Raw genomic sequence first — 14,245 nt, 5'->3', positions numbered from 1 at the left:
TTCATTGTTTTTCCTTTCAAATTCAACTCACTTGAACAATCCTTTATTTAGAAGATGCTAAGGATACAAATATAACTACCAAATTACTTTGTCCTCAAGGGGTTTACAGTCTAGTCATTCATCTCCCTTCTTAGAATGCCCTCCCTACCCACTTCTGCCTATGCTGAGCATACCCCTTCTTCCAAGTCCCTAGTGAATTTTACTTCCTCCATCAAGCCTTCCTAAGCTATTTTATCCTCAATATTTCTTCCTTCTGCAGAATTGTTAGCATGTGATGTATATTCATCTAATCCTCCACTTAGTCTTCAGTAATTTCAATGTAGCTGTGAATCCCAACTGTTTCTGAGTCACACAGGGTTGCATTATGAAAGAGCAGCAATTGAGATTAGATTTAAAAGAAAGAAGAAAATGGGCTGTGAAGAATAGGTCTTACTGGAAGGAAGCCATTTCAGACTTCCTTGCCATTTGCTAAGGCAAACTCCTCCCTATCGAGGAGTTGCTAACCTAGAAACACCATGATTTCAGTCAGCTTTCTCAGGGGGACAAGATATCATTTGGGAGAGGAGGTCCTGGGCCAGCCAACTTGCTTTAAATGAATAGGATCAGATTCACCTTCTTCACAGCTGCAGTTAATCAGCCTGATTATAATGCCCTCTCCACTATCAAACAAACAAATCCTCTTCCTCTTTCTTGATGAGTTCTAAAATCTCCTTAACAAGATTGGGATGGGGAGTGTAGGGAGAATGTTCATTTAACAATTGGAGACTTAACTGTAGTGCATCAGAACTTCACTATGACTGAGTTCCAGTTAACACGTAATTAATCTATCATCAAGTGTAAATTACATATTATTAATTTATTTCTCAGCTTTATTGCAAGATAGGAGGGAGAAAGGAGAGAGATGGTGAAGGAAAGGCTCTCAGGAGACAAAAAGGTGTGTGATGGGGAGAAGCTAACCTCAGGAAAGGGCTCCAACTTCACCTAGGATTGGCTCTATTCACTGACAAGTGTGCTGAGACAAATAGAAGCTACAACTGAAGAGTCTGGATCAGGAAGGTACCAAAGCAATAACTCTACTTGGTATAATTTAAGGCTTTTTCCCCCTGGTATTTATTTCTTACCAGTAGTAGTTTCATACAGAGGAGCTGCAGTTAACAGGCAATTCATAAGAAATATAAACATTTGTCATATTCATTTTCTTCCATTCTAAAGTTATAAACATTTTATTTTAATTTACTATAAATGTGTCCCTTCAGTAGTTTTCTTTTAAAATATGCATTGTTTGGGGAAAATATTGAGGTCAATATCATAGCACACAAAGCTGTTTCTCTACAAAACGTCCCCTAGAAACTTTATCTACACTATAAGGTAGATCGTTAATCTAGTTCAGAGTGGTGTATCTGGATTTGTCTTCTAAGTGAATTTTAATATACAAGACACTAGAGAAGATGACCACTGCTAAACTGAATTTTATATTTGCCATGCAGACGTGGATAATCATTCTTGCGAGAAAACTAAAAATGTATTTCCTAAAAATGAAATTTAACACATAGAAGAAAGTATTTTAAAATTTAGAAAACATACTCTGTGTTTATCATAGGATAAAATTACAGTCAATTACAAGTAACATAATTCTATGGGTACATTTTCCATTGAATCAGTTACTGCAGAGTAGCTTAATATCTTGAAATGAAAATTGTGGTTACTGAAAATTCATATTTGAAAACTGTTTCTTACCTGTGTAGTGAAGAGCTCAGTAAGAGAGATATTTTCATCATGTTTTAACCTTATAATAATTGTAAGAGCTATTATGTCAAGAATTTTTTTTTTGAAAAACTAAAACCCTCTCCATTTAGCAAGTAGTCAATCTAAACATTTATTGATTGTATTCCAATTACAGAGTAATTATACGGTAAGTCAGAAGTATAGTGACCCCAAACGAAAATAAAAATTTAGTGTCAAAAGTCTACACAGGACTCAATTAGTTTTATCTTATCACCTGTATATGTCTTCCAATTGCAAATCAAAGTGTTGGAGCTTCTTTTGATATTTCTGTGTAAACTTACAGAACTCACTAAGGATTGCTGATTTCAAATCAGGGTATGGGCATTCCAAGCTTTCTAATTCAATGGGCAGTTCAGTAAGCCGGTTAGACTTTTCTTCCAAAGAATGATGTAGTATCTGAAAAAAGGTATACGATTATTTATTTAACATAAATAACAAATTGATAAACACAAATTACTAGCCACATCACACTTGCCTTTATAGTCCAGTCTGAAAGATCATTTTCTATTCTCTGTTGCTCCAGGCTAAGTCTTTCAAAGGCAGCTTTCAATTGTTTCTTCACAAAGTCAACCTATAGGACATTTGGAACAAGTAGCATGCAAATGATTGCAATTCATTCAATTCTTATAAAGACACAAGAATTATTCTCAAAAGCCAATCAGTGATTAAGTTTAAAGACCTGTGGAAGAGAGTTAAAGAGATGCCAGCCAGGTAGGCAGTGCTCATCAGACAAATGAGCTGCAAGGAGGTTTCCAGACATCCCAAAAATAAGCTCAGAAAGTACAGCGCAGTCACAGCCACTCTGCAGCCACATTTTTATTTTCTCTGTGGTAATGCAGAGAACTTACTAGATGTCTCTGCTCCAATCACCCCTTCCTTCTCTTGTACCCTTGCCTCTAATCGCCATCTGGGCATACATTTCTATTTTTTTATTATTTATAAAAGCAATATAACAACATTACAGAGTAACTGAAAAATAGAAAAATTTAACACCACCTAAATTTTTATCAAACCTTGCACATCTATACTAAAGAAGCTTATGCTCAATTGAGGGGAAGCAGTTGACAAACTAATAAAAATATGTGGGAAAGGGTCAGGAGCAGAAAGACAATGTCAAAACAGGGTGGTGTGATAGGGAGTGACTGTGGCTTCTAAGCACAGGCCTCTCAGAGAAGAGGACATTTAAGCCAAGATCTAAATGGCAAAAAGTGACATCAATGGGACAGAGGAAATGGCCAGTACAGGAATGGGCCTGGCATGTGGGAGAAACAGAAAGAAGGCCAGCCTGGGTGGTAACTGAGCTTTTATGGGAAAGGGAGATTGTCAGTTAGGAGATGTGATTGAAGAAGCAAAACACGGGCTAGGTGGATAGAAGGACCTATGTACTCGCAGGAGCCCCTGGGAAATTTCAGCAGCAGGATGACTTAATCCCCTTGCACTGGGGTAGGATCCCAGGATGCAATGGGAGGAGAGGCAAGAATGAAAGTCAGGAAGCCAGTTATGAGGCCACTGGAACATTCCAGGCAAGAAATGAGGGTGCTTGGACAGAGTTCAGGCATGTGTTTAAAATATTTAATGGACACAATTAGCTGACCTATTTAAATATTAATTACATATTAATATGAGTTAATACACAAATCACACATGTTTGTTTGTTATCTCAAACTCTTCTAGTTGGGACAAAAATGAAATATTACATTATCAAAAATAAAGGTAACATACTAACCTCTTCCAATACTTTCATGGAGTTAAACTCAATATATGAGTGTGAATGCTGCAAAGTGTGATGCTGTCTGTATTTTAGATCTGCTCTCAGCTGCTGAATAGGATTTATCACATTTTTAAGATATGTGTGCCATTGTTCTGATAGCTCTTGCTCTATGGTGAAACAAAATTGAATCAGAGGAACACATTATTATTATTTTAAGTATCTCCAAGAACAGATCCTTAGAGTGCAGACTTATTTGGGGACTCCTTTAGAAAAAAACAAATGGCAGTTAATATTAAAAGAACATGAAGTGAGGGGCCCATTCTCGTTCTTCAAAATAAGACTCCCCTTTAAATACGGGATCAAAAAAATCTTACCAAAATGTGTAAGGTCACAAAGACATTCGTTTCCAATGTTCTCTTCATTGAGAAGGGATTTTATTTCAGATTCCATTTTACATCTGAAAGAGATGTGAGCTCAATAAGTGTTATGATCATAAACATACATCTAGGTTTAAAAAAAAAAACAAAAAGATATTTAATCTAATGTGGCTTTGTAATCTGTTCATTTATTAAAACCATGTACTAAATTCTTAACATGGCTTGGGTCCTTGCTAGACACTGAGTTAGATGCATAGGCTCAGGCAGAAGAAACAGAGGGAGCAAAGGCCAGCTCACAGCAGGTGCTGGCAGTGCATGTGGAGAATGCATTGGGAAGCACTGAAGGACAGCAAGCTGACCTCACCTCCTCAGATCCGGGTTTCAGAAATATTCCCAATGTGGCAAAATGAGGAGAAGGAGATATGAGCAATAGAGATGGAAGATGAAGGAGAAGGGGTCAGACAACCTGGAACAATAAGGAGGTAATTTTAAAAGTTCAGAAATGATGAGACCCTGAATTACAGAGATGGAAGTAAAATTATATTTTATTTTTAATACATTAATTAGAGCAACAAATCTTCATGAGCTTATATATATGTACACATTTTTTTGTTTGTACATATGTATTTTTTTTTATGGAGTCTCGCTTGGTCGCTCAGGCTGGAGTGCAGTGGCACAATCTCGGTTCACTGCAACCTTTGTCTCTGGTGTTCAAGTGATTCTCATCCCTAAGCCTCCTGAGTAGGTGGAACTACAGGCATGCGCCACTACACCTAGTGTGCGTGTGTGTATGTGTGTGTATTTTTAGTAGAGAGTTTCACTACATTGGCCAGGCTGGTCTTGAACTCCTGACATCAGGTGACCCACCCACCTCGACCTCCCAAAGGGTTGGGATTACAGGCATGAGCCACCATACCTGGCCTATATATTTTAAAAATATAGTCAATTTTTAGAGTAAAACCATAACTAACTCTAAATGGGCATCCAAAAATATTATAATCTCCCCTTGCTTATGGCAGATCTGATTAAATCATGGAAAAAAGTTGTATCACGATTATTACAGTATTAAAATGGTATAAAATAAAAAAGCAACAATTATAACTTTAATACAATTATTATTTTTATTTTTCCAGATAAGTTTCTAGCCCTCATGTACATGTATGTATATTGTACATGGCCATAACCATGACATATTTAACGTTTTATATTGTGGGATTTTTTTTTGCCTAACACTAATTTTTTTAGATGTTTCTAAATAGTTTTCATAATTATCATTGTAATGACTCCACAGTATTCCATTTTATGTATACATCATCATTTTCTAAGCCAATTTACATGGGACAGGTTTTGGTTTTTGTTTAAATGTATAAAGGAAGGGTGATATTGTAAATGAAACCTCACTGTCTATTTTTCCAGCAGGTAGTTTCTGCCAGAAATATTTTTAAGATCACATTTGCAACTGTTACATGGAGGATGAGTGCATAATCGTTGAGTCAAACCAGAAGTTATTCCAGAACAGATTTGTTTAACCAAAAACATAGCACTTAAAAACCATCTAGCTCGGCACCCAGAAAGTCATAACAGAGCATACAAACTGCCAGAAAAATGAAGATATGGGTAATTTTTGATGTTCTGAGGAGACTGATAGGCACCTTCCTGGAAGGATAAGAACCTATACCAAGGTAGACACCTGAAGGCTCAAAAATGCCCTTCACCAGGGTATCTTATCTGTAGGTGGTTGCACTGAGTAGATTAACATGTCATCTGGGCAAATGAGCACATAAAAACTCGACGGAGTCTTTGTGGTACTAGAATGAAACAAGGGAGAAAGTGCCTCTGGGAAACTGTATCAAAGATCTCAAGGGGTATAGTTTGATAAGGTATAACATATTTTAAATAAAACTGTATAGATGTAAATATTAAACATAATTTTACATTTGAAAATTTTGTATACTTTTCTTAGAACAAATTTCAAAAAATTAAAGGTTGGCAACATGTTTTCATTTTGTTTTGTTGTTGTTTTTACATATTGAGGGTCTCACGATGTTGCCCAGGCTAGTGTGCAGTGACTGTTCATAGGTGTAATCATAATGTACTGCAGCCTTGACCTCCTAGGCTCAAGCAATCCTCCTGCCTTAGCCTCCCAAGTAGCTGGGACTACAGGTATGCACCGCCACACCCTGACAAAACTTTTGTTTTTGCCAGCAAGGCTAGACAAGGTGGATCTCAGGTGATGTAAACAGAACTCTGTAGAAAAAAGGAAAAGCTACTCAACTCCAAGCCATAGAGCATAGAAGTTAGGGGAAAGTGTTCCAATCCTAGCTCTACACAAACTAGGTTATTTATCATCTACAAATAACTTTCACCATCTAAGACTCAGGATTCTCATCTGTAAAATTAGGAGAGCAATGATGACTACTTTATAGGGTCGTTGTAAGTATTGAGATAAAATGTGTAAAGGACTTAACATATTTGGTTAGTGCAAAATAATTGTGGCTTTTGCTCAACCTAAAACTACCTGGCACATATTAAATTACCTAACAAATGTTAGGGTCATCATAAGCCCTTATCCTCTGCCTGCCTAAGATTCTTAAATATAGTCTTTTACAGTAAGGCATAGAATCTTGCTTATTAAAAGGGGATGTTGATTTCTAAAGGTTGACAAACACTGATAGGACTTTAACTACTTCTAATTTGTTGGTGGCCCTAAATTCTCCATGAGGTAGTCATTTCTCTAACTTATCTCCTATTGCTGTTAGTTTTTAGTTGCACCGAACACGTATTGAAATTAGTCTTCATTCTAGAATAACACAGAAACTTATTATGGAATTCTTAATTTTGTCCAATTTTCAGCCCTTACAAATTCTTAGACACTGAGACATTAAGGTTATTATTACTTAAATGCTCCTCACTTCCATTTTCTTTATGTCATTCTAGGTTAGCCAAAAGAATTATTTTCCGTAATGATACGTATTCACCTCTTCTACCTAGCTCAAGAACAGCTTAATATACACATTTAAAAAGATGAGGAATAGCCAAGATTAAAAAACAAAACAAAAACAAACAAAAAAAACTTTTCCCAGTGTCTTCCTTTACATTTGAACTTGCATCATGGAACACCATAATTAAATCTTCCTAATGGCTTTCTTTTTTTACCATGTTTCAAGTTATGCAGATTTTCCAAAAATAAATTTTCAATGGCCTCAAACATTCTCTCCACAAAAGGTGATTTTTTTTTGTAGGATAAGATGGGTCTAATTTTATTGTTAGTATAGTATATGTATGGTGATGAAGTCCATATAACTTTTTTTTTGGTTTTAAGTTACACAATAATGTAAAACCATTTTCAATTATAAGCCTTCTATTTCACATAGAGGAGTCACCTGCCAGAATAAGAAACTCATCAACATAAAAACACCTAAAAGTAAATAGCATTTAGAAACTTTACTTAAAATAAGACCACACAAATTATCTCCTTTGATACAAAATAAATGCTTTAAAATGCACATTTTAAAAGCACACTTTTATACATATCATCAAAAAAGTATATATGCTATAAATGAAGGAGAAACATATTTGCCTTCTCTTTTCACTTTGACCTTTGCAAAAATCTATTTTTTCAAATATTACAATTAAGATCAACTATAGAATCAATATTTCATTTTAATTTATCTTTAAGTGAATGTTGGAAATAATAAGTCAAAAATCAAAATTGAGTAAGTTGGTCATGATGCAATTACATCCAGAAACCATTCATGTCTTGAACTCCGTGTTCATTAGCTCATCCATGTATTAAAGGCATTTACATCTCTCCTGTGTATTCTACTGTATAAAAATGAATATGATGAGATGTTTGCCCTTGATAGGATGTTTACCACTTTATAGGGAAGAAAAAAACATGTAAACAAAACATTATAATCCAATATACTAAGTATAATAAAGGTAAACACTAAACACAAGTATGAGTGGGAGTGTGGAAGTGACTGGCACATACAGAAGATTATCTTTTTTCTGACAGGAAGCAAAAGCCATATTAATATATTCACTGGATTTCAGATTAAGCTGAGGAAATGAAAGGATTTTAATTTGTCTCACATTCAAATTGTAACTTTAAATTTTTATTGTAATGGTTAATTAACATGGAACGTTATAGAACGTCTGAAAAGATAAGTGCTAGTCCTAGTAATTTCTACGTGTTCTTACTATTTCCCCCATTTCTTACCTGACTTCATTCAGCCTCTGGTATTCCTGCCACCACACTTGCTTGTGTTGTTTTACTAGTGTTTGTTCTTTAGATATCTTTGAAGTCAACATTGCTTTTCTGATCTAGATTTAGAGGAACAAAAGAAGAGCAAGTTCAAAGTTTTCAGAATGTGTTTTCCATAACAGAAATGTTTAATCTGGATTTTCTAAGTTAAATAGTTTCTCTTTTTAGATTCTTACCAGTGCATCTTCTAACACAAAATCTACCTAAAATAAGTTTGATTTTTAAAAGCAGGAAGGAGAAAGAAAAATGGTTTGGAATACTAACCAACTTAAGAACTGTTTTTAAAGTACTTATTAAAACAAAGGTGAAGTCATTCTATTTTCCATACATGAAATGAATAATGCCCTAATTCAAACAACCCCAGAAATTTTTTCAAGAGGTTTCATTTCTCCCCTTTTGAATTTATCTTTCCTGTCAGGCATCACATGCATCTTTATTCACATTTTTGGAGGAGAATATTGAATGTATGAGAAGTTAAAAGATGTGGTCAAGATTATAAAGCCCATAAACATCAGAGTAACAAAGAACCTCGGTGTTTAGATTGGTTTGTATCTGATCCCTTAGCATAAGATGGGAAAGAGTAGATTGGTTTGTATCTGATCCCTCAGCATAAGATGGGAAAGAGTCATTGGATAAGTTTTTAGAAGGCCTGGCTTCAATACTTACTAGAAATATGACCTGGAACACTCAATTTTAATCTTTCAACTCTATGTCTGTCTTTGTAAATAAAATTTCTTAATTTAAGCAAATATTTATTTGAAGATACTTAAAGATATATGAAAAATCAAGTAGCATTGAAATCTAAATTTTCAACTAAACTTAATTTTTCCTCAATTTTATGACTTTTAAAAAATATAGTACATAATTAATGCTTTGGGTTTCTGCTGAAAAGCCCAAATATATCAGCCCTGGATCTGTTTGCCTTAGATCCATTTCTGGCTGTTTGCCTGATCTGCTCCATCTCACAGAGCAGCGTGTTTCTCAGGCACCCCTATCAGTTGGCTTCAGCCAAAGCAAGACACTGGGATAGGAGACAAGGCAGGGAAGAAAGGAGAAGCTGAAGGATTACATCATCTTGCCTTCTCTACTCTCACAGGGTCTCCGGGAGCATTTGCATGGTATCATTGCTCCAACTTTTCTCTAGGCAGTTCCACTATGGTTCCAACTATCTCTGGGTAACCTCACCCCATGGAATGTGGCATGGCCTTGCTTCTTCTGTACGTCCCCGACCTATGGATGGCAGTGATTTCCTGTACTTGTCAATCTCTGTATTGCCTCCCAGTCCTCTGTCTTCTCAGTGCTATCACCTAAATACCCATATTCCTACATTAAAAACCACTGTACTCTAGATTCTCAAGTGATGTCTGTTCCCTGGTTAGACTCTAACTTATACTCATGCATACTCCGAACTCATGTATTCCATATTAACAATTTTAAACTACAAAAGTGTAAATCAGAAACTTGATGAAATATGCATATTTCATAATTTCTCTGCTGTTAAAGTACTTAGTACCCTAAAAGCTTTAAAAAATCAATATGGAGATATAAAGACTTCAGAAGACAAGTTCCAAAAAGGAATCTTTATAATGCATGCTATTTCCAGCTGTCATTCACTGATTACTTTAACCTTGAGTATATCTTTCTGCTGTTCTGGTTACTGATTCAAAATTGGGGGTATAAGAAAACAAATTAACCCAAAGATTACTTTTAAAAAATACGAAGTCAAAGTCAAATATTTTCTCCTAAGAAGGTCTTAAGAGTGCTACAGTTATAAAAGTACAGAGGAAAGTACATTTTTAAAAGCACAGGAAACACTCAGCTGACTCTATTTTACCTACTAAAAAAATACAAGCACACAGTATTTCTAAAATCTGACATTTTAGTGTTCACTTTAAGAATGCTTAAAACTCATTTCAGCCATTTACCATACACAGTCTCTAAAGTTTGTTGCAACAAATAAAATTTTTAAAACTAGATTTCTTTGGCATATTTTATCCATGTTGTACAAAAAATTAAAATACATTGGTGAAAGATGGGGACACATTTTTATAGTTTGAAAAAAAAATCAATGCTTTCGCCTTTGGGCCCAGGGAAAGGCCAATTAAGTAGACTATAAAAGTCAAAATAAAGCTACTATTTTTTACTAGACAATTCCAATATTTTGCAGAACATACTGATTTTTTAAAAATAAATTCACTCATTGATTCCACTTATATCCTCGGGCCAAAAATGAAGAAAAATAAGGCCTTAAAAAGAACAAAAAGATTTAAAGTTCTGTTTTTACCAGCAGAGAGATGTCTAGGTGATTTCAGTTCATTTTACTGAGCAATACACCATATGAAGTCAATACTTAAGGTGGATGATAATTTGTGCAGAATGCTGATGATTTAAAAATACTCTGGCCTGTAATCCCAGCACTTTGGGAGGCCAAGGCGGGTGTATCATGAGGTCAAGAGATCGAGACCATCCTGGTCAACATGGTGAAACCCCGTCTCTACTAAAAATGCAAATAAATTAGCTGGGCATGGTGGCATGTGCCTGTAATCCCAGCTACCCAGGAGGCTGAGGCAGGAGAACTGCCTGAACCCAGGAGGCGGAGGTTGCCATGAGCCGAGATCGCGCCATTGCACTCCAGCCTGGGTAACAAGAGTGAAACTCCGTCTCAAAAAAAAAAATACTCTGGAAAAATGATAAAATAATGAATTCATAAAAGAATCAGAAACCAGTGGTTTCCTGTATATGGCTTATTGTGTTGGTCCAAGACAATAAAATCCTAATTAGATACCTTGAAATATTACAAAATCCCTTTGAACCAGAAGATCCATCTTTTGAGACAGATGTCAATAACTAGTAGACAATTAAATGGTGGTTACATGTATGTATATGTTTGTCAAATTTCACTTGGATATACCCTTAAGATTTATACATTTTACTATATGTAAGTTATAACTCAATAAAGGACTGTTAACATAAATAAAAAGAAAAAAACAACTACAGTAAGATGCAATTTCTCATATATCAGGTTGGCAGAAACACAAATGTTTAAGAAAACACTCTGTGAGGCCATAGAAAGCATGTTCTGTCTCATATTGCTAGTGGAAGTACAAAGTGATACAACTCCCATAGAAGAGAATTTGGAGATGTATCACAAGATTTCATATGCATTTATCCTGTGACCTAGCAACCTCATTTATAGAACTACATCTTAAAATTATTTTGGCAAAAGTATAAAAAGATATATGCACAAAGCTATTTACTGCAACACCATTTGTAATAGAAAAAGATTGGAGCACAAAACTACCATCAATAAGTGTTCTTGTCAAAATAAATTGAACTTGAATCTGATCAAGTCTCTAAATATAACTGCCAATTTGCTGGAAATACAAGAAACAGAAAAGCATGTTAAATGGCACCACCAGGATGTAATCTGCATAATTCAAACTATAAGACAAACAATACAATTTCTTCAAAAAATAAATTACAAAATACAAAAGGATAGAGGAGGAAATCTTAAAAAATTAAAACCAATTATAATGTACAGATCATGTATCAATGCTGATCTGAATAAAATTTAAGAAAAAAATTTTGAGATAATCAAGGAAACAACACTAAAAATTATTAAGACAACATTTTTAGACATGGTAATAGTATTGTAAGGCTTTAAAATAATCTCTACTCTTTTAGCAATACATGTTGAAATATTTTTAAGTGAAATATTATGATGTCTGTGATTTGCTTCAAAACAATCTGGCATGGGGCGGGGGGTGGTTTGTGGATAGGAGTATAGAAAACAATGGCCAAATGTTGATCACTGTTGAAGCTGAAGAATGTGACTTGGAGATTCACTATACCATTCAATCCAATTGTGCATATGTTTATAATTTTCTATACTATAATATTTTTTAAAAGATTAATAGATCTTCGAGTTGGACAAGAAGTTTCTAAGCAAAGAAATTCAAATTTTAAAATATTTGCAGAGATCTCTTTTGCAGTTAATACACTGGAAATGAACAATTACATACAATGTACCAAAATTTGTCTCAGTTTTTAGCCCAACTCCATTATTTGTCTTCAGGTTCAATCTCAGCCTTTGAAAGACTACATCACTGACTGTCCACTTCAGTCTTATATGGCTGGCATCCCAGAAACTATGCATGATCAATGACACTGTGATTTTATAGATGACCTTCACATCATAGTATCAGTAGTACAAATCAGACAGGTAGCTAAGTATTCTAGATGTAACTTGAAGCTATAATCCTCTTATGTGCTTTAAATGTTACTATTTTATCATTTTATTTGAATATGCTTATATTTAATATTGCCAGAGAAAAGTGAAATAATAATTAACGATTATTAAAACTGTTAATTACATGTGTAAAAAAAGAGTACATTTAAATACTAAAACAGGGAAATAATCTGCCAATTAACACAAATATTAAGAGAGAATGTGTTAGCTATATAACACTAAGAATAATAATATATTCTTTTTGAGCCTATATATATTTTTAATTCAAATAATATATTAAAGAATAACAGATATTATTATAATCATGATTCTAGTTAGTGTGGACTGTTTGGTATCTTAGCATTCATAACATTAAAAAAAAAACCTTTGAGTTCTATTTAATTTCCAGTTATTTAATTCCATTTAAGCCATGAGTCTTTTAAGAAAAAGTTCTATTTAGCAATTGTTCACAACTTACAAGAATAAATTAAAAGCAAAATGTCAACTTGCCGTCTCTAAATTAAATGAGAAGGGAAGACTCCAAAAACTAATGCACAACAATATTACCAATGCATCATCCTTAATCCAGATATAATAAAAAATGAAAACTGTATGAAGAAAAAAAAAGCAAGTGTTAGAAAATGATGAAGTACCTAGGACACATTTTGTTCTAACTGAAATTCAAAATAACAGACATTCCAAAATGCTTTAAAAGGATAATTCCTTATCATCAGGAATCTATAGAGACTAAAAATGGAAGCAAAAGCTTGTCAAAATGATCGCTACAGACTGTGAACCATTTTCATTAGTTAAAGACAAGGATTTTTTGAGGTTTGCCAAGCTATGAATTCCAGGTACACAGTTATTTCTAGAAAAGCTTATTCCTGAATTATATTCCACTATGAACAAAAAGATTAGTGATGTTACTTAAAATGCCAGTTGAATGTGAGCATCTGTTTAACCTCACAAATATGTGAATACAAGGATCAGAGTAGCAATCTAGCAGCTGACAGTGCTGAGAAATTATTGTTCCTGTACTTAATATTAAACTATAAAAACCACAATAATAATGAAAAATATGAAATATATTGATTCTTTCATAATGAGTCTATCACCAAAGAGAAATTCACTTTGATTAAATACTGATTTTAACACTCAGCCATTCTATATTCAGTCAAAATGTCTTTTTTGGTACATCTGGGATGAATGGATGGTATTAGAAATATAAGTGTGTGTGTGTATATGAATATATATATATATATGAATATATATACATTTATATATGTGTGTGTATATATATACATTTATATACACATGTGTATATACTCTAATACTGACAAGGGTGTAGAGAATACATTTGTGTGGTATCTTTATTAAAACAATACCTTGGGAAAGAAATTTGGTAACATGTCTCAAAAACACTAAAAAACGTACATTTGGTCTAGACATCCCAATCATGTGAATTTTTCCTGTGGGAGTACAGGATTCTAAAACATGAAAAGTCTCTATTCTTGAAGTAGCATAATTCCTATTATCACAAAATTGGATACATCTCAAATACCTAAAAATTGGGGTGGGATAATAATGCATGCATCTTTTTCTATTTAGAAGTATTTGTCATTCCTGTTTTATCTAGTTAATTCTTTTGTATTAGATTTTTAATTGACATATTTTAATTGTGCATACTTATAGGCACAATTTGATGTTTTAATACATATATGTTATGTACAAATATATGTCAAATTGGGGTATTTAGCACAGCCAGCATCTCAAGCATTTATCATTTCTTCATGGGGAGTATATTCAACAGCCTCTCTTCTAAATGTTTTGCAATATACAATACTTTACTGTTACTCATCCTCACCCTACTGTGCAAT

General features: G+C 34.0%; 1 protein-coding gene across 9 annotated transcripts in view; it reads right to left on the bottom strand.

Moving 5' to 3' along the window:
- The window catches only part of CCDC148 (coiled-coil domain containing 148), a 297,672-nt gene that overhangs the window by 182,691 nt on the left and 100,736 nt on the right, over window positions 1-14,245 (bottom strand). For 8 of the 9 annotated variants that reach the window (XM_078327716.1, XM_078327714.1, XM_078327718.1 and 5 more), the window contains 5 exons: window positions 8,096-8,199; window positions 3,871-3,953; window positions 3,512-3,663; window positions 2,261-2,356; window positions 2,000-2,181 (listed from right to left, as the gene is read on the bottom strand). In XM_078327716.1, the coding sequence (XP_078183842.1) occupies window positions 2,000-2,181; window positions 2,261-2,356; window positions 3,512-3,663; window positions 3,871-3,953; window positions 8,096-8,199 (617 nt within the window). Of the gene's footprint in view, window positions 1-1,999; window positions 2,182-2,260; window positions 2,357-3,511; window positions 3,664-3,870; window positions 3,954-4,237; window positions 4,340-8,095; window positions 8,202-14,245 lie in introns of those variants that run through there. The other variant, XM_078327720.1, reaches the window with a different exon arrangement.

This window comes from Callithrix jacchus, chromosome 6 (genome assembly GCF_049354715.1).
Source record: "Callithrix jacchus isolate 240 chromosome 6, calJac240_pri, whole genome shotgun sequence".
Taxonomy (NCBI): Eukaryota; Metazoa; Chordata; class Mammalia; order Primates; family Cebidae; genus Callithrix; species Callithrix jacchus.
This window is presented reverse-complemented; position numbering and strand designations above follow the sequence as displayed.